Raw genomic sequence first — 24290 nt, forward strand, 5'->3', positions numbered from 1 at the left:
TGCTCTCACTGTTCTTTTAGGAATAAAATACGTGTGTGAGCTACACGTAAGAGCTACGTCATGTCAGTGATTCCACAGGCGAGTTAACAGGTCTTATGTTTGTGTTTGAAATTGGCATTGCACAGTATAAAATTACACTTTTCCCCAGGTTTTTGAACAAGAGGCTCCACAAATTATGCAGCTAGAGGGTCAGATAGTAAGTGGTGGGTAGTGACATTCGGTAAGGGAAGAGACCTCACTTCTTCATAAAAAAGATCCAAGGAGGTCCCTATTTCCCTGTAATTAAAAACAACACACTCCTTTTGGGTTTGATTATTTTATTTATCCCTTCCCACAACCAGTAAAAAAAAAAAAAAAAAAAAAAAAAAAAAAAATTACAATCAGGCCTGGTGTGGTGGCTCACGCCTGTAATCTCAGCACTTTGGAAGGCTGAGGAGGGCGGATTGCTTGAGCTCGGGAGTTTGAGACCAGCCTGAGCAATACAGTGAGACCTGGTCTCAAAATTATTATACAATCAATGCAAGTACAAAGATTCACTTTTTAAAAATCACCGAAGTACAAAGATGGCCACAGCCCCTGCCCAGGTTTAACTTACATATATACAGAGTGGGTGGGGCAGGCATGGCCACAGAGGTGGTATTACAAAATATACAAAGTGGTTTCTTTCTTTACATTTCATAGAAGAACGCTGCCTCATTTCCAAATGAGAGCACTAGAAGCACAAATCATCCAGACTGTTTGCTATATAATTTATGAAAAATGCTGTACAGGGGTGTGACTATAAATATTGAGTATTCGGCTCTGGTTGGGAATTGGTATCTACAAGGGGGAGGGTCAGGGGAGGACTGTCTGATATCCTGACCTGCTGGGATGGTGGAGAAGCTGGGATGGGGGAGGCCCCAGTCTTGCCACACAGCTACACCCACTCCTCCTTTCCTAGATAAGGCTGGAGCTCACTGGCCGGGAAGAATTGGAATGGCTGAGGGTGGGGCGGGGGCAGTTGTGTAATAAGGCAGGAGGCTGTGCAAGGCACAGAGAAGGCATCTAGGATGAGAAGGAGCACACCCCTTTGACCTGGGGACATACGTGTGCTCCACTGGACTCAGTGATCTCAGTTCACTGGGAAGTCCAGTTGGGTACAGCTTTCCCCCAAAATCTGGAGCTTTGCAGGCATGGAGAGAGGACAACTAATCAAAGCCCATCTATGGGAAAATGGGAAAATGGAAAAATGTTTGGAAAGAGATTCCACTGGGTGGGTGCATGGAAAGAAGGAAGTCAACCCCGCAAGTCATCTTGCACATTAAGTGAGGAAGCAGAGAGGGGTGGAGAAGCTATTCCAGGTGCAGATACTCCCTGGGTTTCAAGGTGGCAGCATGCAGGCTATGAACCTGGAGAACTTGCACGTTTTATTTCAAAAGATCCAACAGGGAAGGTTTTTGTTATCTGACCAAGAGAGGAGCATTAGGCTTTAGCCACAATGCTTTTTAATTTGGCTTCTTAGTTTGCTAAATTAAGAACCTGAGGCCCTTTTGGCAGAAAAACCATATCCCCTGAATGCTATGCTACCCATTCCCCACTTTCTTCTCCATCTGCCCCACTCTCTCTGTCTCTTAGGAAGACAAGAGCGCAGGTGAGCACGTGTATCCAGCCTGAACTCTCTCTGTAGTTCAAGTGTGGCTCCCATTCCCGAAGCATGAGGATAAGGACACTGCAAGTGAACTGCTTGGACTAGCACACCTGTCCACGTGAGGAAACCCTGATGGGGAATGTGGGGAGTAGTAGGAAGTGGGATAGACCCACAACTGTGGTCTGCAGTTTCCAAACAATGACACTATGTCCCCTGACCCGGGCTGATCTGGGGCAAGGAGGCCATGGAGCTGCTGCTCTTGGTTGCCAGACTTTGGTTTAAAAAAAAGGGAGAGGCCTGAGCTTGATAGTCATGGAGAATACACTTCCTTACCTTAGAGAGCCTCTCATACATTCCTTCCCTCGGCCTTTTCTTTCTGAAGATGGTTTTTGAGTCTGAAAACAGGTTCTACTGACCAACCCAGCTAGGTGCAGGATTAGACCCCCGTCCAGCCAGGTTCATTCTCTAATTCTCTTTAGGTACTGTCCTGTGCCTTCCTGGAGTAAAAGACTACTGAGTGACCGGGGTGGGAATAAAAGTGCCCTGCAGGCCTATCCACCAAGCCAAAGGGAATCGAGTTAGGTAGGATTGCACCAATTTCATTCGCTAATGGGGAACAAATCTCCTCGAGGTGGTGAAAGGGTGCAGGGTGCAGAAGTGGGAGAGAGGAGAGCATGCAAAACTCAAGGCCCATCCCCGCACCTGTGACAGTCTGGGCCTCCTCCTACAAGGCTGTGCTTTCGGTCTTTGAGTCTGGGGCATGGAGCTTACCCTGAGCCTCTCTGCTAATGGCTATGTTATCAAAGGTCTCAGGGGCCTTGACAGGGACACCCTGCGCCTCCTGCCCCTCCTCCAAGTCCTGGCAGCACTTGCTGCAGCGGCAGCAGTTGGGGCAGCCACACAGCAAGCAGCACACGCGGCAGCACACGCGGCAGCAGCAGCAGCAGGGCATCTGGAAACAGCTGGTGAACTTGGAGATGAGGGCGTCCCAGGGCTTTAGCGAGTGCATGCACAGTGGCAGGAAGTTCCAGTTCTGGAGTTTCTTGGGCAGGACGCGTGGACAGCGGGACTGCAGAAGTCGGAGGCACAGTACTAGGATGATGATGAAGACGACGGGAACCCCGACGCCCACCAGCACCGGCCAGCCGGCCAACGAGAGGCCAAACACCGTCAGCGGGATCAGGAAGAAGAAGATGATCAGGTAGAAGATGGCGAACCAGCGATACTTGGCAGAGATGTTGCCCAGCCCCTTGGCCATGCGGATGGGCAGACGAGTGAACGGGATCGGGTACCACAGTAAGATGCCGGAGATGTTGAAGAAAAAGTGGCACAGGGCGATCTGCAACACAAGAGGTTGGACAGGTGAGGGGCCTGTTGCCTAATGGGGGTGGCAGCAGAGAGGAGGGGACAGGGGAGGTAAGCTAGCAGGCATCACAGGTAGCACAGTCTCAGGCCTTCCAGGCCTTCCTTGTCTTTATAGTTCAGCCCAGAGGGTACCTGGTTTCCATGAGGACCTACTACATGTCTGGGAGGGCCAGGAGCACTCAACTGTGCATTAGCTCAATCCTCAAAAAACACTCTACAGAGTGGCAACCATTATTTCTTGACATGAGATAATGGAGGCTCCTCAAGTCCCACAGGTGGGAGATGGAAGAGGTGGAAATTCACATCCTGGGAGCCTGGCTCCAGAGGCCAGGCGCTTAGTCACTTTTCCAAGGCTGCCAAGGTGCAAAGTACCATGCCCAGGCTGTGAACCAGCACTGTCCAATACACTAGCCGCATGTCCACACTGAGATTTGCTTTAAGTATGAAATACACACTAGATTTCAAAGACTTAGTCCCAGAAAAGAACAATGTGAAATATCTCAATTTTTGACAGACTGATTGCATATTAAAGTGATAATGGTTTAAATCAAACACATTATTGAAGAATGAATCTGCCTGTTTCTACTTTTAAAAATGTATCTGCTAAAATCTTTTAGGATGACATATGCGGTTAATGTATAGTATATGCTTGAACTTCTATTTCTGTTGCATAGATTGCTTTGCCTCATCAGATCGTTATAATAATCCTAATGAGATAGGGGTTATATCCTCCATCTTTCAGATGAGGGCATTGATGCTCAAATTAGATCACTTGCCAAAGGTCACTTGGGATGTAAATGGTGAGATAAGAATTCAAATCTCAGGCTGGGTGCAGTGGCTCACGCCTGTAATCCCAGCACTTTGGGAGGCCAAGGCAAGTACATCATGTGGTCCGGAGTTCAAGACCAGCCTGGCCAACGTAGTGAAGCCCCGTCTCTACTAAAAATACAAAAAAATCAGTCAGGTGTGGTGGCAGGTGCCTGTAATCACAGCTACTCGGGAGGCTGAGGCAGGAGAATCACTTGAATCTGGGAAGTGGAGGTTGCAGTGAGTGGAGATCGCGCCACTGCACTCCAGCCTGGGCAACAGTGCGAGACTGTCTCAAAAAAAATAAAATAAAACAAAATAAAATAATAAAATAAAATAAATTCAAATCCCAAAAGTCTTGCACAAAGTAACCTAGATGGTCCACGCCAAGGAGCTCTCCTAATTGTAAAGTTCCCCACAGGAGGCAGTGAGGAGATGGGAGGTGGTGGCTGTGCTTCTTAAGTACCCTTTCTACATCTCTATCAAGGGGCCACCCCACTTCTGCTGAAACCACCACCAGTTATGGGAGTCTTACTGCCTCTCTCAGAACTGATAGTTTTGATTGTTCTCACATCAAGGTCCTGAAAACTTTACCCGTGGCTTCCCCTCCACATATCAGTTCCATCTTCTGGACAGCACAGAGAAAAGCCTGGCTCTTGTTAGAGACCAGTTTGCAAGACCATGTGTGGTCCCACCCCCAGGGCCCCTGCCCCCGGGCCCTGAGTCCTCACCTGGATTGAACTCATCAATGTATTGCCAGGGCTGGCTAAGGCAGCCAGGATGGCGGTGGTGGTGGTGCCGATGTTGGAGCCCAGGGTGAGTGGATAAGCCCTCTCAATGGTTATCACTCCGATTCCTTGGGGGGAATGAAACACAAACACATCAGCCCCATGGGATGACAGGAAATGGCAGTGGTGGCCAGAAGGAGAAGCTCAGGAATAACTCACCAATCAGGGGAGTCAGGGCCGACGTGAACACAGAGCTGCTCTGCACGATGAAGGTCATGCCTGCCCCAACGAGGATGGCCAGGTAGCCAGTCAACCACGCAAAGGGAAAGGGGAAATCTGGAAGGCAGAAGGAAGATATGTCATGGCCTCTCTGGAGAAGGAATGGGCTGGTGGCCTGGGGCAGGGGCTGGGCTTACGGGTGAGGTTGTACAGGCACCTCCTCATCCCATATATGGTCTCAGATTACAGAGTAGAGTTTTAGAATCCAGTTTCATTCCCCATTGTCTTTTGCTCCACATATTCAGATGGAAAAACCAAGGATGCAGGTAAGTGTTATGGAAACAAAAACACAGACTCCCTGGAGGTCAGGTTAGAAAGAGTGAACCCACCCAAGTAACCACTCTCCTTCCAGAAAGTACTGAGAACATGCTTCCTCCCCTGCCCTGGCCTCCCATTAGCACCCACATTCGACCTTCAACCTTCATGTCTGCCTGAAGGAGCATCAGGAAAACGCAGCAGCTTGGAACATGCCTACTAACTGAGTCCTCCACCCAACCAGCACCACATCAGGCCCTGCATTTCCCACAAGCACTCAGAGTTGCTCTGTTCCCCCAAGACAACCTGGGGTGGGGGGTTAATTTTCTTGGCTATATTTAACTGAGTTGTCATGGAGTGATGATGTCACTGGCTTAGTGAGCTCTCATTGGCCAGGACACCCTACTTGGCAGGAAATCCTCTTGGCCAGCAGTCTCATTGGCCACCTCTAGATGCTGATGTATTTACATGTCACCTTTCCTTCACAAGAGTGAAGGGAGGTGGGGGTGAGGGTGGACACCTGGGATCCTTTTTCTAAGGCATCTTGACAGAGCCAGTAAAGCCCTGAGCATACAGGAAACCCACTAGGAAGGAAGGCCTGATTCACAGTTCTCCAGATAGGAACTCCTTCTCAGGACCTTGCCAACATGCAATGGAAGCTTGGGCCTGCTCCCTAGACCCCACCCAGGACACCAAGAACATTTCCACGTGAATGACATCTTCACTTCTGCTGCTGATCCAATCTGAGAGGGAAACTTCATGCAGAGGCCATTGCTAGATGGGAATCTAAAGCACCCTCACACCCCATGCAGTGGCCATGATGACACCATCCCTCAAGGCCCACAAGTGAGGGCAGTGTACCTACCAGTGTTGATGGTCTTCTTGATGACAGTGGCAACCTGCCCCTTGAGCACAGAGCCCAGGATCTTGACAATCACGATCAGGCAACCACAGAGGACCAGCAGGGAGATTATGAGCAAGATGATGCCCACAGCAAGATCCGGCAGGTAGAAATTCACGAAGATATGCTGGCCTAAAAAGACCACAAAGAACCTTGTCAGGAGGGCATGGAGTCATCAAGGCTACAGATTGTTATTTATTCCCCCAGATCCTATCTTTCCTACGAACAGATTCCTGGTTGTTAGTTTGACATATGGCAGCCCCAAATCAAGACAGCCCTTCTCAGCCTCCTTTGCAGCAAAGGGCACCACTGAGATTATGTCATAATCAGTGGGATCGCATGAGGCTGGAAGATCAAGTGATGACTTTAAAAATCACACAACTACTCAGGGGCAGACCCAGCCCAGTTCTGTCTCTAAAGACCATGCTGTGGATGGTCTAATTTTTTTACTAATGATAAGTATGCTTTGAGGGGTTCGATGGGTAAGTCAAAGTAAGGGGCATTGCTAATTATAAAGCCCCTTCCGTATCCCCTAGATAATTCCAGCAAAACATGGTTATATGAATTAATGTATAACCATTATATAGTGCCTAGAATGTGGGAGGTGGTATGTTAACTTGATTCTTTGGGGTAATCATACCTAGAGTATTAAAGTATACTGCTCAAAATTAATGCAGTGGGAGGGTGGGAAGAGAGAAGCAGAGATATACAAAAGTATATGTAAGGAGTAATTAGAAAAACGAAGGGTGGCTGGGTTGGAAAAAACATTACAGCTTCTTAATAATCAGAGCATCATGCAAGCTCACTGTCTGTTCCAGTGCTATAGCCCCAGTGCCCTAAAATGGGGCCCGCTGTACAGTTAGGGACTAATTGAGTGAATACATCTGTTCTATGTGGGTCGCACATCTTCCTTCAAATCTGGTTGTCGTCTCCCTAAAGTTATTTTATTTTGAGACAAGCTATCTCCCTGTTGCCCAGGCTGGAGTGCAGTGGTGCAATCTTGGCTCACTGCAACCTCTGCCTCCTGGGGTTCAAACGATTCTCATGCCTCAGTCTCCAAAGTAGCTGGAATTATAGACTTGTGCCACCATGCCTGCCTAATCTTTTTGTATTATTTTTAGTAGAAACAGGGTTTCACCATGTTGGCCAGGCTGGTCTTGAACCCCTGGCCTCAAGTGATTGGCCCACCTCGGCCTTCCCAAAGTGCTGGGATTATAGTCATGAGACACCATGCCTGGCCCCTAGAGTTATTGACTAAAGGAGTCTGAACAAAGCACGTAGAGGAAACCTTATAGAATCTGTTGGCTTTTCTGAGGTGGTGTGGAGCTGGCAAAGGAAATGGACTTCAAGTTCCAGTTTTGCCCTTGCTGTGGGACCTTGGGCCTGTCACCTCAGTTCCTAAGCCATAGTTTCCTCTGCTGTGAAAGTGTGTGGCTCCTGCTTGACGTAGGGCAGGTGCTTAGTGACTCCTACTGTCCTTTTCTTCACTTACTGGGACTTCACACAGATAAATACATCACCCCCAGACAACGCCTGTCATAGTGGCCAATCCACTGAGCTCCACTCACATTTGGCGATGTTCTCCTTGTAGGTCACATTCTTCATGGTCCAGGTTTGGATGCCATCCGTCCAACAGAGGGAGGGGGAGGTGCAGTTAGCAGTCGAGGGAACAGTGATGTTCATCTGGGTCTGGATGACAAACATGACAAATGCCCACCACGTTGGCTTTTAGTGGGGAATAGGAGGCAATGGCGGGGGTGGGAATGAACAGGCACAGACACCACACACGGTGCATGTAGTGTGGTCCCAACAGAACAGTTCTTTTCTCTTGAAGACTTGTTTGTCACCTTTATTAGAGATCTCTTACAATAACTGAGGACAACTGAAATCAGCCTTCACCATTTAAAAACATCTAATTTGTTTGTTTTAGTCTCCAGTCTTTAGCACCCCACAAAAAAATTACACGTACACCCCAGCAGCAAGGGCAAGCCACAACCCAGGTGCAAAGCAGGCTGGGTAGGTTCCTGACAGAGGGCATGAATGCTCTGGGCCCGAGCAGGGAGAATACTCTGGAAGAGTCTGGAAAGTAAGAGAGAGGATACTTGCTGCCAATACCCATAGGGCATGCTGGACTATTTCCACAAGTCCCTCCAAAAATGAGAACAGAATGGCAGGCAGAGCTAAGCCTTGTTCCAAGAGGCATGGAAATAACAAACCAGGAATAATGTATCCCTGGGATGGGGCAAAAGGGAGTCTGTCTGTCCTACTGTTTACCTACATTCAGCATTCATTCAGGGACTTGTTTTCTAAAGGCATCCACTGTTCACTTTTGATTTTTCAGGAGCTCCCAATATTTCTTTCCCCTGACTTTCTATTTAAATTCCTTGAAGGCAAGATTTGGCTTAATGTTGAGATACAAAGCTTCACCCACCCGGGAATATCTTGGAAACGTACCATGTTGGTAAAAGTTTTGCACCAAATCTTGATAAGACTCTTGTTTTTCGCGGTTTCATCGTTCATTGCAATTTGGTTGATAACTTGTTTATCCAGCTGTGGAAACAGTACACAGGAGACCATCAGCACATCCTCAGAACCGATTTAGGACAGAAACCCAGGGGGTTGCAGTGAGAGGGGCTCTAAGGAGATAAATGTGACTATGAGCCCCCAGAGAGGCAAAGTGGGACTCGCTCTATCTGCAGAGGCACTGATATCTAGGGAGTAGGCAGTAGGTATTTTCTGGATGACTGAATGGCCGAGAAAACCAGTAAGAGTGAAAACACAAGGTCCTAGCAAGGACCCAGGGAGAAGGGGCTGAGATGACTCTAGGCAGGAAAGGGTAGAACATACTTTATTAAATCCACTGGTGTTGAGGACAGTAGTGGGAACAAAGTGGTCTCAAGTGTCCAGTCTTAAGAAGCACCTCCACCCCAATAAAGGTGGCGTATCATGGAAGTCAAAGTAACCGTCAAGGTCACTCTATCAGGTGGCCCTAAAGTTCTGCCTCCCTTGGCCTTTTCCAGAGGCAGCTACAGAGTAGTGTTTATTCTTCCATTTATTTTTTAAAAACAGTCTCATTTTGTCACCCAGGCTGGAGTGCAATGGCACAATTCTCAGCTCACTGCAGCCTCAACCTCCCGGGGTTCAGGCGATCCTCCTGCCTCAGCCCCCCACCTAGCTAAGACTACAGGTGCACGCCACCATGCCCAGCTAATGTTTTGTATTTTAGTAGAGATGGGGTTATGCCATGTTGGCCAGGCTGGTCTCGGATTCCTGACCTCAAGCAATCTACCCGCCTCGGCCTCCCAAAGTGCTAGGAAAACAAGGGCGAGCCACTGTGCCAGGACCAGAATAGTGTTGTAGACACTATATCTGTCAGCTCAGGCAGGGGATGTTGTGGATAGGAAATTTGTCTCTTTCTCTCTCTGAAGGAGCCAAGTTACCTGGACAATGAGCATTGTGAAGGGCTGAGTGATGACTTTCAGAAGATCTGGTGCATCTTCTCCATTCTTGAAGTGGAAGCTCTCCACTATAAGCTGGGTTACAACCTCAAGGTAATGGGTGGCTACCTCCACAGGCAACAGCACCAACACAGAGAGCCAGTTGAAGAAGTCGTGGACAGTAGCTCCTGCAAAAGCTCTATGGGAGGGAAACCCCGACAGCCAGATTAGTCAATAACCAAGTGGGCACCATGTGAGGTGGGTCATTACCTGTATCATCTGCCACCCTCTGCTAGGTGTCACCTATGGAAGTGTGCACATGTATGCAATCTCATTTCTGTTCTCTCATAGCAATCCCCAAAGTGGCTGGTATCTATATTCCCGTTGGCCAGATGAGGAAGCTGCGGGCCAGCAAGCATGTTACGGCTGGAATAATTAGCTCAGCAATCACTGTTTCGAAGAACTGCATCAACGGCACTTTTGTATCATGTATATTGAAGCCTACCTTCTTTTCGAAAGCTGGGGACCAGTATGAAGGCAACCAAAGCCCTCTATGAGGAGTTTTCAATTGTTCCAAACACATAGAAGTCATAAATCCCCAAAGCAATTTTTTAAAATTTGACTTAAAAAGACCTCCACGCAACTGAATTCTTAAACTTTTTTTTTTTTTAAGATCTTGAAAGTGATGAAACATGAATAGTTTCCACAGGAAACAAAGCTAAAATATTTTGCATCCATCTGAGGAGGTTCAAAGATTCCTGCTCGATTCCATCTTATCTCTAGATTTAAAAAACTCTGTTCTGGATGTTGTCTTCAGTGAAACAGCTTCCCTTAAAAAAAAAAAAAAAAAAACTGAAGGGGAAAAAAAAAAAAAAAACCTAGCTAGAGGAAGCTGAGAAACACTTAATTTTCACATTAACCTTTTTGAAAGGAAAGAGTTTCCAACTGTCTACTTGCTCTATTTTCAGATTTTATGCATGCCAGAAACTGCATTTTGTTTTTTATTAACTTGTAAGTGAAGAACAAAGAAAAGGTGGAATGGGTTGAGCTGACCGAAGTGGAAGTTTTAATAAGTTATAATTATGACCAAACAAAACAATATTTATTTATTAATTTTTTTCTTTTTTTTTCTTTTTTTTTTGAGATGGAGTCTCGCTCTGTCACCCAGGCTGGAGCGCAGTGGCGTGATCTCGACTCACTGCAACCTCCACCTCCTGGGTTCAAGAGATTCTCCTGCCTCAGCCTCCAGAGTAGCTAGGACTACAGACACTTGCCACCATGGCTGGATAATTTTTGTATTTTTAGTAGAGATGGGGTTTCACCATGTTGGCCAGGCTCCTGACCTCAGGCGATCAGCCCACCTTGGCCTCCCAGAGTGCTGGGATTACAGGCATGAGCCACCACCCCCAGTCCTAATAAATTCTACTCTTCTAACTGGCCTTGTTTCAATTCCGCCACCCAGCGGCTAAGTTTCTAGCTAGAGTTTGCATTTATTTAGCGAACTCAATGTGCTGGGTGCTCTGAACACTTACCTGCTGGATTGTATATTTAATCCTATGACAACGCAGTGGTGATAGATAGTATTATCCCTGCTCTGCCCATCACGGAGCTGAGTCTAATCAGCTGGTGAGTATGTGATCCAACCCTAGCCATACCTCCCTATGGTTACTTCTAGGAACTCTGGGAATGAACCTGATAAGCATGTTATCTTTGACTGGTTAAAAGTAGTTACAACAACATGGCCGAGAACAATAGAGTTGATATCGCAAAGGCTGGTTTTGAGCCTCTTACCTTCTGAACTCACTTCGGTCTCCCACCTGCATGAGCGCAACAATAGTGTTGGTGACTGACGTTCCAATGTTGGCCCCCATGATAATGGGGATGGCAGCCCGAACAGTGAGCACTAGAGGATGGAAAAGTGCCATTAGCAAGCTTAGAAAGGCAGCTTGGAGGCAGGCTAAAGTCACCCATGCTGATATCCTCTAAAGAAGTAGTTTTTATCTCCTATGCAAGTGAATTCTTAAACTTTTTTTTTTTTTTTTTTTGCACCTCACTATGCACCTCACTATGAATCTGATGAAAGTGCCTTTCTAGATTCCTCCCTCCTCCCTATTGCAGATCCAAGGCTAGCCTGAAGGAGACCAGGAGGCACCCACTGATTAAGGACTTAGGTGGAGTGCTAGGGCTTGCATGTACAGGTGAGTCAGTTGTACATGGCACAAAGACTCGCTTTTAAGGAAGCATCATTTCTTTCCTTTTTTTTTTTCTTTTTTTGAGACGAATCTTGCTCTGTCACCCAGGTTGGAGTGGAATGGCACAATCTCAGCTCACTGCAACCTCTACCTCCCAGGTTCAAGCGATTCTCTTGCCTCAGCCTCCTGAGTAGCTGAGATTGGAAGCACGCACCACCACATCCAGCTAATTTTTGTATTTTTAGTACAGACAGGGTTTCACCATGTTGGTCAGGATGGTCTCAGCCTCCCAGAGTGCTGGGATTACAGCCATGAGCCACTGGGCCCAGCCAGGAAGCATCATTTCTGTGCTAGGTATCAGACACTTAATTCCAGGCAGTGTAACTTTTTCAAACAAAATCAGCATATTGCTGTACTTTTTTTTGACATAAACAAGTAAAATATTTGGAAAGTGTAATACCTTTTTCTAACTGGACCAGAAACATTCTAGTTAATTTTGGCTACGATGCTGGCTTGGGAAGAAAAATAGTTCTGGCCAGGGGCAGTGGCTCAGGCCTGTAATCTCAGCACTTTGGGAGGCCGAAGTGGGAGGATAACTTGACCCCAGGAGTTTGAGACCAGCCTGGGCAACACAGTGAGACCCAAGTCTCTATTTAAAAAGAAAATAGAGAAAAGAATAATAATAATCAGTTCAAACTGGTCCCCCTCACAGAGTCTGTCCAACCTAGCCGCAACAATCATCAGGCAGGTACAAGTTTAGTGTTCCATCTCCCCAAGCTCAGTTGTCCCAGAGCAATTTGTGATGAGATTAGTTGTCGTTCTTCTTAGCCCTGAGAGTGGCCCTGTCCCAAAGAACTAACTTTCTGCAGTGATGGAAATGTTCTATGTCTCTACTTCTCAGTAGGGTAGCTGCCAGCCACAGGTGGCTCTTGAACATTTGAAACGTTAACTAGTACAACCGAGGAACTGAATGTTATATTTTAATTTTAAATCAATTAAGGTTCAATAAAATTAAATTGCCACACGTGGCTAGTGGCTACAGGTCTGAAAAGCACAGTCCTAGAGAATTCAGAGCTGAGAACTCCAGCAGCAGGGTCTACTTTCAGATCCTGCCATCGAAATGGAAACAGGAAGTTGCCTTGGATCAAGAGGGGAACACACTGTAGCCGGGACAAGATAGGAAGACAACGGTAACAAGGCCTGGACATATTCAGAGTGAATTCCTGCCCACCCCTTCCCGCCCTCAGATAGACAGAAAAGTGTCTGGAATGCAGGTGGGCTCATGGGTGCCCTGACTCACTTGAAGAGGCCACCATGCTGACAATGATGGACGTTGAGGTGCTGGAGCTCTGCACAAAGACGGTCACCAGCACCCCGATCACCAGCCCCAACAAAGGGTTAGACATAATAGAGCTGTTGCTGAAGAACTGTCCTGCCATTTTTCCTGGGAAAAAAACAAGAAACAATCATAACGTGATCGAGGGGGATTAGGTAGGCAATGAGTAAACAGAAGCCTCCATCTAAGGCCAGCTGGCTGTGGGTTGGAGAGTCCAGCCTCCAGTCTCCATCCCGGCAGTCACCCAGGGAATCTTGCTTCCCCATGTCTCTTCCCAGTGCTGCCTTGATAAGGCAGGAAACCCACGGGCTGCCCACACGTGCCTCCTGTCTCTGTCTCTCTGCCCTGGTTCCCGACCCACTGTGAGCCCCTGGTTACTCTTGTTCCTTCACCCTGCATCCTCCCACTCTTCAAACACTCCTCGGTCAGCAAGCCCTTCTGTGCTCAGGAACCCAGCCTCAACTCTGTACTGAGACCAGTGGGTGCCAGTGAGCCTCCTGGATGTCTCTGGGGTGTATACCCAATTCAGATTTATCCTCCAAGAGTAGATCTCTCTATCCATCCTTAGCCCTAGCACTAGCCTATAATTGAATGCTGGGAGAGTTATCCTCAAGAGTGTGCCTGAGACCATCAATGCATTCCCAAGTCCATTGTATAAAGAAGATGGAAGCCGAGAGGATGCAGGTGACTTGTCTGAGATAACCAGACAGGAAAGCCCATAGCCGATGTTCCCATGGACCAGGGAGCCCAGAAACAATGTTCAGGAGGCCAGGTGCAGTGGCTCATGCCTGAAATCCCAGCTCTTTGGGAGGCCGAGGCGGGCAGATCAACTGAGGTCGGTAGTTGGAGACCAGCCTGACCAACACGGAGAAACCCCGTCTCTACTAAAAACACAAAAATTAGCCACACATGGTGGTGCATGTCTGTAATCCCAGCTACTCAGGAGGCTGAGGCAGAAGAATTGCTTGAACCCGGGAGGCAGAGGTTGCGGTGAGCCAAGATCGTGCCATTGCACTCCAGCCCGGACAACAAGAATGAAACTCTGTCTCAAAAAAAAAAAAAAAAAAGCAATGTTCAGGAAATTTTTGCCCCTCATGCTCTCCTATGAATGCCCACCTCCCCAATTGTCTCAAGTCACACAGATGGGTTCCCAAGAGAGGCACCAAGGTTGCAGAAATCCATGGTCCTTTGTGACACCCAGATCTGAGATTGAATCTTACTCTGCTAATTACAGGCTGTGAGTCTCAGGGCTGGTTCGTGATCTCTCCGTAAATGGGCTTTGGGAAAGAATGTTTGATAGAGGTCCCCCAAAAATGCTTGCACCCAGTAGACACTCAGAGTGCTACCTGTTTGTTTCTGATGTCACCATTGAGGTACCAAGGTAACCAAGCACATGGTGACTTCACTTCTGGGTTCTCACACTGCATGGGCACATGCAGCCCTGAGGGCTGTGTAGGTAACTACAATGGATCCAGATTCCTCTAGCCCAGAGAAGGGGCTCTGTCCTTCCCCCAGCAAGGTCCCACCTTTGAAAGGGCACTCTTTCTCATTCCAGAATCCTCTCTGGTGGGGAGGATATAGGAATTCCTCAGCTAAGTCTTTATGTCAAACAACTTCCTGCCTGGGGTTTGTGGACAAACTCAACTGGCTGATAGCTTGGAATAGGCTCTAGCCCCAGTTCCTGGCCTAAGCCACCTGGGCCAAGTCATAGCCCTTTGTATAGGCCTCGGTTTTCTCTTCCCTAACGGAAAGCATAGACTTCATAAATGATCTGAGGTGGGTTCCAGTCCTAAAACACTCCAGGAGGCTGCAGCTGGAGAGGGCTTGCTGAGTTTTATTCTCGGAACCACATTTCATGATAACGCCCCTCGCCCCCAGACCTCTCAGTCTTTCATTCTTACCTCCAACCAGCTGGAAGGCGCTACTAAGAATATCGAGGGAGCACACAAAAAGGTAGAGAAATCCGAGAAGTAAAATCAATCTCCCAATCCCTTGGAAGACACAGAGAATCTTCCCTTTGGTGTCTCTCTCTGCAGGGGGGTGGGTGCGGGGGAGAGAGAAAGGCATGAAACTTTTAGTGTTGGAAACACTGAGAAGTTTGGCAATGAGCTCAGAGCTCCCCCTGCCTCCCCTCCCTTCCCAGCCTGGCAGCCGTAAGTTCTTATGTCTAGCGAGGCTTACAGATGGGACGCAGCCATCGCTGTAGCTTTCAAAGCAGTTACCACGGTGGTCCATTTAGCTGAAACCCCTGGTAAAGTGCCTCTAAAGGATTTGCATTTGGGAGGAGGAGTTCAATGTGGTCTGCGACAGAAAAACCAGGCTCCATGCTCAACTGAGCCACAGTGTCGCTGAGTGAGGCAGTTAACAGCACTCGCCACCTGCTAAGTGCAGGGTCGGAGATAATGGCTGTCACGTTCTGAACAGCAGAGAGTATTTTCTAGAATGCAGCTGCACAGCAGCAATCAGCCTCAATTTATGGAGGGCTTGGGGCATCATACATCCTGGGATGCTACATTGTTAACTGCTGTTTACTCCACTGGCTTTTAAAATGGTTCTCATCTTACCCCTCCCGGTTCTTTCCTTCCTACCTCTCCTCCCCACCCCACATCCCAATCTCCTTTTTCCTCCTTGCTGTCTAGTTCACTGACAGACCTTCTGCCCTACATACACTTGGAAATGAAACAGTGATTGCTTGCACCCAGCTGTCTGGCTGCATATTTTGTTTTTCTAGAAACCTTCCCTAATGCCCATATTTGGGTGAGGGGACCCCTCTGAAATCTCTCTGAGAAGAGGGGCCTTTTCTGTTCATCACTGTATCCACAGCATCTCCAAACCAGTACCTGGAAACTGTTCTCCCACAGCGAATCATAAGGAGCCAGACAATGTGAATGAGTGACCCCCAATTACTCCAACATGCTTTGACTCAACCTCAAAGATGGGAGGGTGGCCAGACACCATGGCTCATGCCTGTAATCTCAGCACTTTGGGAGGCCAAGGCGGATGGATCACAAGGTTAGAAGTTCAAGTCCAGCCTGGCCAACATGGTGAAACCCCATCTCTATTAAAAATACAAAAATTTAGCCTGTAATCTCAGCTACTCGGGAGGCTGAGGCAGGATAATTGCTTGAACCCACGAGGCGGAGGTTGCACTGAGCCAATATCGCACCACTGCACTCCAGCCTGGGAGACAGAGCAAGACTCTGTCTCAAAAAAAAAAAAAAAAGAAGATGGGAGGGTGACATCCCTAGCCAGGACCCTTGCTTCAAGGGCATCAGAACAATGAAAAGGGGGAGCGACACGAGGATGGTGACACCGTGAACCACAAGAAGTTTCCTGTTTCCTTCCTGAATGTCTCAGCTGGCTTCACTTTTACCTGACCACTTGATCCCCGAGTCCTGAAGAGTGGGTAGGTTCCAGGGGTCGTCCACCTCAGTGGGCTCCTCTAACAGTGTAGCCGTGGAGTAGGTCGGCAGAAGTTCAATCCTGGTTACAGGTACCTCAGTGTTATCTGCTGAAACAAGCAAAAGGGGTCATGAGGAATCAGACCGGGTCTCCTGCAGACCCCTCACAAGAGGCCGATCTGCAGACAAACGATCAACACTTACTTTTGTTGGTCTCTTTGCTTTTATCAGGGGTGATGGGTTGCTGACTTGCAGCCCCTTCAAGGTACTTATTGGGGTTGGGCTGGGCATCTCCCAATTCAGGCCAGGGAGCCATGGTCTGTGGATGAGAAAACAGTTTAAAGTAGCAGTCATGGAAAGGAGGTGCACCGAGATGCTATAAGCGGAAGAATCATCGGTTTGCAAAGCGTCTACTCGGTGGGGAGTTGAGGGGGAGGCAGCAGTAAAAGGAAGGGAAGGATTTCATACTTATGCCCCCTAAGTGTGGCATCTTCAGTCCTCTGTGGTTCTGCCTCACTCACCCAGTCACTAAAGCAAACTACTTCTTACAATGTTGAGTGAGCTGCACGCACCACCTTTAATCTCTTAAACTTGTTTTTGTCTTGACTCTCTCCTTCAGTCAAAAGCAGGGAGCAACGGGTGCCATGGCTCATGCCTGTAATCCCAGCACTTTGGGAGGCTGAGACAGGTGGATCACCTGAGGTCAGGAGTTCGAGACCAACTTTGCCAACATGGCAACTAAAAATACAAAAATTAGCCAGCGTGGTGGCACATGCTTGTAGTCCCAGCTACTCGGGAGGCTGAGACAGGAGAATCGCTTGAACCTGGGAGGCCTGGGAGGCAGAGGTTGTGGTGAGCCGAGATTGCGCCATTGCACTCCTGCCTGGGTGACAAGAGTGAAACTCTGCCTCAAAAAAAAAAAAAAAAAAAAAAAGGCAGAGTGCAAGCCCATTCATCTTTATTGTCTCATAGCATGCCAAATCCTCATAACCCTTCAATGGAACCCCATCTACTTCTTATATCAAGACAAGTGCACTGCAGATCTATGCAAAACTTTATCTAGTGGAATTTAACAGATTTATACAACTTAGTGTGTATGTAAATATATATGCAGGGACCAGGCGATGTGGCTCAGGACTGTAACCCCAGCACGTTAGGAGGCCAAGGTGGGCAGTTTGAGACCAGAAGTTTGAGACCAGCCTGGGCAACATGTTGAAACCCTGTCTCTACTAAAAATACAAAAATTAGCAGGGGGTGGTGGTGGGTGCCTGTAATCTCAGCTACTTAGGAGGCTGAGGCATGAGAATTGCTTGAACCTGGGAGGCAGAGGTTGTAGTGAACTGAGATCATGCCACTGTACTCCAGCATGGGGGATCCAGAGCGAGTCTCTGTCTCAAAAAAAAAAACAAAAAAATTTATATATATATATATGTGTGTGTGTGTATGTATATATATATATATGCAAGTGTTTGTATACCATCTACGTGTTTTACCTACCACCCAGGGCTTCTGTGAAAAGTGTGATGGACCTGGTTTTAAAATCCAGCAGTGCCACCTATTAGTGGGTGTGTATTTAGGCAAGTCCCTTTATGCCTCTGAGCATAAACTGTCAGTTTATCCATCTATAAAATGGAACAGTTCTTGCAGCGTTATGAGACTAATGGTGAAATTAAAAGTCTAGAAAGTGACTGGCATTGAGGAGGCATCCAATAAATAGCAGCAATTATTACTATGTCATGGTGTCTGGATTAATCATCCTTTGTTAGAACCACATTCTTTTCAGCCTTTAAAAAAGACCTTCCTACAATCCATTTTCTTCACAAAGCCTTTCTCAGTTACATGGCACTTGACACACCTCACATTCCAGTCCTTACAGTCCTTTTTCTTTGACATTAGACAATTAGTCCTTGTCCATTAGACAAAGCAGTCCAAAGGACTGGAAAAAGGCAATTCACAGAAAAGGAATAAATGGCTAAAATGTCTATTAAAAAAGAAGCAATCTAAGCTGGGTGCAGTGGCTCACGCCTGTAATCCCAGCACTTTGGGAGGCCATGGCGGGTGAATCATCTGAGGTCAGGAGTTCAAGATCAGCCTGGACAACATGGTGGAACCCCGTCTCTACTAAAAATACAAAATTAGCCAGGCGTGGTGGCACGCACCTGTAATCCCAGCTACTCAGGAGACAGAGGCCAGAGAATCACTTGAATCTGGGAGGTAGAGGTTGCAGTGAGCCGAGATCACACCATTGCACCCCAGCCTGGGCAAAAACTGTGAAACTCCATCTCAAAAAAAAAAAAGAAGCAATCCAATATATTCAAATTAAAACAGTGACAACTATCAAAGTAGCAAAAAGAATTTAAGTTTATTATGCTATACTGGAAAAGATGTTATGAGTTGAACACTGATAGAAGCTCTGGAAAAGTTAGCAAACTGTCCAAAGTGCCTTACATTCATCACACATCTGTGATCCAGTCATTTCACTCTAGGAATCAGGAAGCTAGGAATATTTGCTCTCAGAAATACCTAAACTGCACTGATCGCCTCTTCCAAGAGGGCTTTCTAGAGCGTGAGTCCACCTGACCCCTTTCCTCTTCAACCTATTTCCTGCTTACCAGACTGCAAAGCCTACCAAAAAGGAGACTTTGTCTTGTTCATTACTTCATCTTCAAGGTCTTAAGCTCTGCCAGGCATATTTATGACAGAATGAATGGGATGTAGACCAGAAAGATATTTGCTGCTCTATCATTTACAGTGTTAAAAAATAAAATAAAAAAGGAGAAATTGCTCTTTCTAACTAGTATGTCCATACATTGTAAGAGCATGCCATTAAAAACGTTATACTGCCTCCGTAAAACAATAGGAAAATGCTTTAGATAAACCGTGAATCTAAAGCACTTCTTTTTCCCATTCGCAGCATCATCTCAACAAGGCAGACAAGATTCAGAAATGTTCTCTGGGGTTAAAGTGGGTGGTGAGACTGTGGATGATTTTTAAAATTTTCTTCTAAAATTTTCAAATTCTTTTAAAAGATGCAACTCAACCCCTAAACCCACAAAGGTAAGATGGCTCAGTGATACCTGGAGAAAGGGACTCACAGTGGGGGAGGGCTGGTTCTGCAGAGGCCTGCCTCTCACTACATGCAACCCTGAGCCACTCTGAGCTTCAGTTTCATCATTTCAAAAATGGGGACAATACCATCTCGCTTACTGAGCTGTTACGAGGACTAATTGGTTAATAAGTGTAGGTGAGGCTGCAGCATGGTGCCTGCCAGAATAAACACTCAGAACTCTTGTTTATTCTTCATGACACAATGTGGAAATGCACTGTGTCATGAACAATAAACAAGAGTGTTTATTATGTGGAAATGCACTGTGGGTGCACTGTGTGTACCCTACACCATAAGCTCTTCATCTCCAATGTTCAGCATGGTAGTGAATTTCAGTCAATATTTGAATAAATGAACCCAAAGCCTGTGAGAGAAAGATGCTAACATTTGTTTTGTGGCAGGGAAGTGTCCTATGCAGTTTGTGACCTCATTAAATCTAATAAGGAAGGAGTTTTTCTTCTCAGTGTACAGACAAAGAAACTGAGGCACAGAGAAACAAAGAAGCTTGCCCCCAGCTACCTGGAGCTGGTGTCAGGATATGAACCCAAGACTGCTGGCTCCAAAGCCAGAAGCTTTTCCATAGATCTCACAGCGAGGGGCAGAGGTGGGAGGAGGAATTCTCCAGCCCTCAAAGCACCAGGGCACCCAAGGACCTTAGGTCTAGGCACATTGAGGGCTCTGAGTGTTTTCGGATAGCTGGCTAGACTGGCATGTCTGCAGATCACTCCCACGTGGTCATTCAGATGCTAGAAATGCCCGCCCAAGAATGTTGCAATGGCTGAGCAGGAGCATGCGGTTGGGGGTGGGGGGAGGAGGGTGGGACGGGGGTGGGTATTACATGGTGCAGGCAGAGAATGTACCCTGGAGCTCTGAGCCCCTCTGAAGCCTTTCTCCTACCCCCATAGACCTGGCACAACCACTGCCTTGTTTTCTCCCAGCCTTCCCAAGGCCTCACTCCAGCACGTTCTTGCCACCTACCAGAAGCAGCAGAGGAAGGGAGAAGTCATCATTTGGAAGCTTTTTACTAAAGCCCAGGGAGGGGCTCCCCTGCTGCCCACACTGACCTCTATAACTGAGTTGCCTGTGTGCCTCACCCTCTTCCTGTACCACATGGGCACCCACTGCCAGAAAGAGCTCTTATTCTTTCTCAAAGACCCAGGAGAGGAACTTTCTTGACTCGTCTCAGACTTGGGAAGCAGGGGAATGTAGGGCACCTGGCAATCACCCAACCCCTACATTCGCATTGTTTGGGCTTCTCCAACCAAGACCTGTTCCGGGGCCTCTTGTATTCAGAGCAGCAGTCAAGGCCATCTGAAGAAATGGGGAGAAGAGGAAGCCCAGGGCAGCGGTCCTGCGAGGAACCAGGACATGGACACACAGTCTCCCACCAGATGGTGGCCTTCACCAGCACAGGGAGTAGAGTATGGCCACTGTATCCACAGCACATAGGACAGTGCCAGGCACATGGTAGCCAGCAGTGTTTATTAAGGACTTTGTGCCTGGCACTTGCAAATTGGTGCACAAATTTACTCACAGCATTTCATGTATCTATGTAAACTAGAGTCTCCTTTAGAATGAACAGTATCCTCATTCTAAAGAGGGAAAAGCTGAGCCACAGAGAAGTTAATTGCTTCAAATCACATAGGCACCAAACACTACAGGGATCATTTCAACCTCATGCAGGCCAATGTTCTCAGGACGCCCAGGAAAACTTTCTTGTACTTTGAAAGAATGACTCCGTGTTTCAAAAATTCCCAAGAGGGTCATGTCTCTTTTTCCTCTGCTTCCCTTACAGCCATCACAAGGAAAAATAATCACCCCTATAGGCTAAGGATGGTGGCTCACACTTGTAATCCCAGTACTTTGGTAGGCCAAAGTGGGAGAGTCCCTTGAACCTGTGAGTTTGCAACCAGCTTGGACAACATAGCGAAACCCTGTCCCTACATTACTGTTAATAATAATCTCTTCAAGGACACAGTGGTGGTAGTGATGAGAGGAGTCAAAGAAGCAATTGGCCTGGGCCTCACATGGCTAGATAACTTCAGTTTACATTTTTGATGTCACACCCTAATAAAATTTTAAAGACATTTATTCTATCACTTTATTTTTTATTTTTTTGAGACGGAGTCTGGCTCTGTCGCCCGGGCTGGAGTGCAGTGGCCGGATCTCAGCTCACTGCAAGCTCCGCCTCCCGGGTTTACGCCATTCTCCTGCCTCAGCCTCCCAAGTAGCTGGGACTACAGGCGCCTGCCACATCGCCCGGCTAGTTTTTTTGTATTTTTTTAGTAGAGACGGGGTTTCACCGTGTTAGCCAGGATGGTCTCGATCTCCTGACCTCGTGATCCGCCCGTCTCGGCCTCCCAAAGTGCTGGGATTACAGACTTGAGCCACCGCGCCTGGCCTATTCTATCACTTTAAACTTGGGCCATGTCACCAAACCTCACCCTCACCATGCACTATCAATTTGTATTTTTGACATCTTAAAATAAATCCTGTAAATAACTTGTAACTATATCAGTTATGCTGCATTGTATTGGGGGGAGTTAAAGCAGTTAAATTTGTAAATATAAACATCTTAAACATACTGCAATCTTTTTATAGCCCTCTTTTTGTATCTTTGCATTTTTAAAATTCACTGAGATGAATAAATTCCCTTGGATGTCCTGATTGCTCCCTGTTGTCCCCATAATGGAAGTGGGGGTGTGGGTGAGGATGGAGGGATGGAAGATGCCTGAAACTGGTTATTAAAGCCCAGTTTATTCCAAAGTACTCTGATTCTGAGAGGCTGTTTTCCTCATTACATTGAATTCGGGCTATTTTTGTGTCCCCTTTGTGTCTAACAGCAACAATCAGAAGCTCATCCTCATACCACAGGGCAGTTGCTTCAGTGAGACGGTTGAGCAATCTGGGCAGAGTTTTGGATGGGGCAATTTGTTTAGTATCCAGTCCTTTTACAAAGCACGCCCTTCTTATCACCCATTTCCCAAATTACAAAAGCAGAGAAGATCATGATCAGCTGGCATGGGACAAAAGAAGCAGTTTTTTTTCTTTTCTTTTTTTTTTTTTTTTTTTTTTTTTTGTTTAACAATCTGAAACAAGGGCCACTCCTACGGGCACAGTTTTCCAAGAATACCCAACCCAGGACAGGAACTGCCAGCACACAAGGGAAGAAGGAAAAAGGAAAGAACAGCAAGGCCCAGAGGGATCAGGGCTAACACATACACCCCCTGGGGCACCTGAACAGGAAGAGGGGCTCAGAGTGATGAAATCTATAAGCTGCTTCCATGAAATTAAAATGTTTGAGAAAGGGACCTCCTCAAAGAAAACGAGAGTCCAACTCTCCTCAGTGCAGTGCTAGCCACCCGTGGCAGGCATCGCTCCACGGAACGTGAACTACCTCCATGCCATGCAGCCCCCTACTTCCTGGCCTAAGGATGCGCAGTCCCCGAAGCCAACCACTTCTGTGCATATCTCTTTGTAAGTCATCTCCCCAGCCAGCTCACCCATTTCTGGCTTGGAAAACAGAAATTGTGGGCTTTGCTCTCCAAAACAGTTGAAGGACGGACCCTTTGCTGATGGCCACGGGCCCTAATAGAAACAAAGGCTGTCTCCTAGGTACCCTAAATAACTGCAAACAAGCACTGTAGCACATGGAAGTCACACTTGGGTGGGAGGGCAGTGTCGCATCACCAGGCAGCCATCACAAACCTAGAATTTTCATGGTCCTGAGCTGTCTCATTCCCCTTCTTATAAAGGGTGGAAGACGGCAGCCCAGGGGCTCACAGGGACTAGCGTTAAGTCACATGGCTAGTTGGTGACCCAGCCACAAAGAGCCTAGCCATCCTGATTCCTGGGTGGAGCCTTCTATCCCTTGGGTCTTTCTCTTCCAAACCACGACTCTCAAAACAGTGATCATTTTAGAATCCTCAAGTGTGGTTGATTAATAACACTGTCAATAGTAAGAGTGTAGCAGTAAGAGCTGTAATAAAATCAGTAACCGTAACATTAAGAAGAAAACAGCTTGAACATTGTGGAAAGCTTTGTTTTTTTCACTTCTGTGGCCCAAAGCCAGCCAAGTTCCTTGAAGTCAGCATCGAGGGGTATTTACAAGAATTAAGTGAATCAAAGTCCTTGAAAGAGCGAGGAAGCGCCCCTGCCCCGGCGGCGGTACTCACCAGCGCTCCCTCCGCAGGTGCTGGGCTGGAGGCGGCGGCCAGGTGGAGCGCAGCGCCCCGGGTATATATGGCGAAGGTGTTGCGCAAAAAGGCCGGCGGCCGCTGTCATCACGCCCCTCGCACATTCCAGGACCGCCTGCCGCCGCCGCCGGAGCACTGCCTACCTGCCGCCTTAATGAGCCCATCGAGACTTCGCCCGCTGCGCGGAGAAGACGGGCGGCCAACCAAGCTGCCGACAGAAAAGCTCCGACGGGCCCCGCCGCGCGAACGGGCCCGAACGGCCCCGAACGGCCCCGCGCCCCTTGGCGCCCCGTGCGCCCTAGCCTGGCTGGTGCGCGCCCTCTCCCGCCCCAACTCGGTCCGCATGAGATTCCCGCAAGTAGGGGCTAGCGAGGCTCCCCCGCTCCTGCCTTCTCCTCAAGAACTTGAACCTCCTAGTCTAATTCCTGTGAGGCTGAGGAGGTCAGAGACGTGAAGACACAGATAAAAACCAGTTGGAAAGTCAGGGATAAAGCTGTCAGAAACAAAGCCTGGATTGTTCAGCTTTATCAGTCTGTGGGGAGCTTTCTGCCCTGGGAGTCTGGGCTCTAGGTCCGCAATGGGAAAGGCTGGGACCGTCAGGCTGAGGAAAGGGAAGGGGGCTGTTATCACCACTGAGTCCTAAGCCTGCTGCGGACATCC

General features: G+C 47.7%; 1 protein-coding gene across 2 annotated transcripts; it reads right to left on the bottom strand.

Moving 5' to 3' along the window:
• Positions 1-300: 300 nt before the first annotated feature.
• Positions 301-23681, bottom strand: SLC34A2 (solute carrier family 34 member 2). 2 transcript variants are annotated; one of them, XM_010362977.2, is made up of 13 exons: positions 23610-23681; positions 16533-16647; positions 16301-16435; positions 14829-14957; positions 12892-13035; positions 11191-11302; positions 9403-9598; positions 8417-8512; positions 7531-7651; positions 5927-6094; positions 4747-4863; positions 4531-4655; positions 301-2966 (listed from the first exon to the last, which is right to left on the bottom strand). In XM_010362977.2, the coding sequence occupies exons 2-13, from the start codon at positions 16642-16644 to the stop codon at positions 2352-2354; spliced, it is 2070 nt and encodes a 689-aa protein (XP_010361279.1). In that variant the 5' UTR covers positions 16645-16647; positions 23610-23681; the 3' UTR covers positions 301-2351. The 2 variants fall into 2 exon arrangements, with proteins under 2 accessions (XP_010361279.1, XP_010361278.1); XM_010362976.2 differs by having other exon boundaries at positions 16301-16438; positions 23610-23654.
• Positions 23682-24290: the final 609 nt, after the last annotated feature.

The sequence above is a fragment of the Rhinopithecus roxellana genome, chromosome 2, assembly GCF_007565055.1.
Source record: "Rhinopithecus roxellana isolate Shanxi Qingling chromosome 2, ASM756505v1, whole genome shotgun sequence".
Taxonomy (NCBI): Eukaryota; Metazoa; Chordata; class Mammalia; order Primates; family Cercopithecidae; genus Rhinopithecus; species Rhinopithecus roxellana.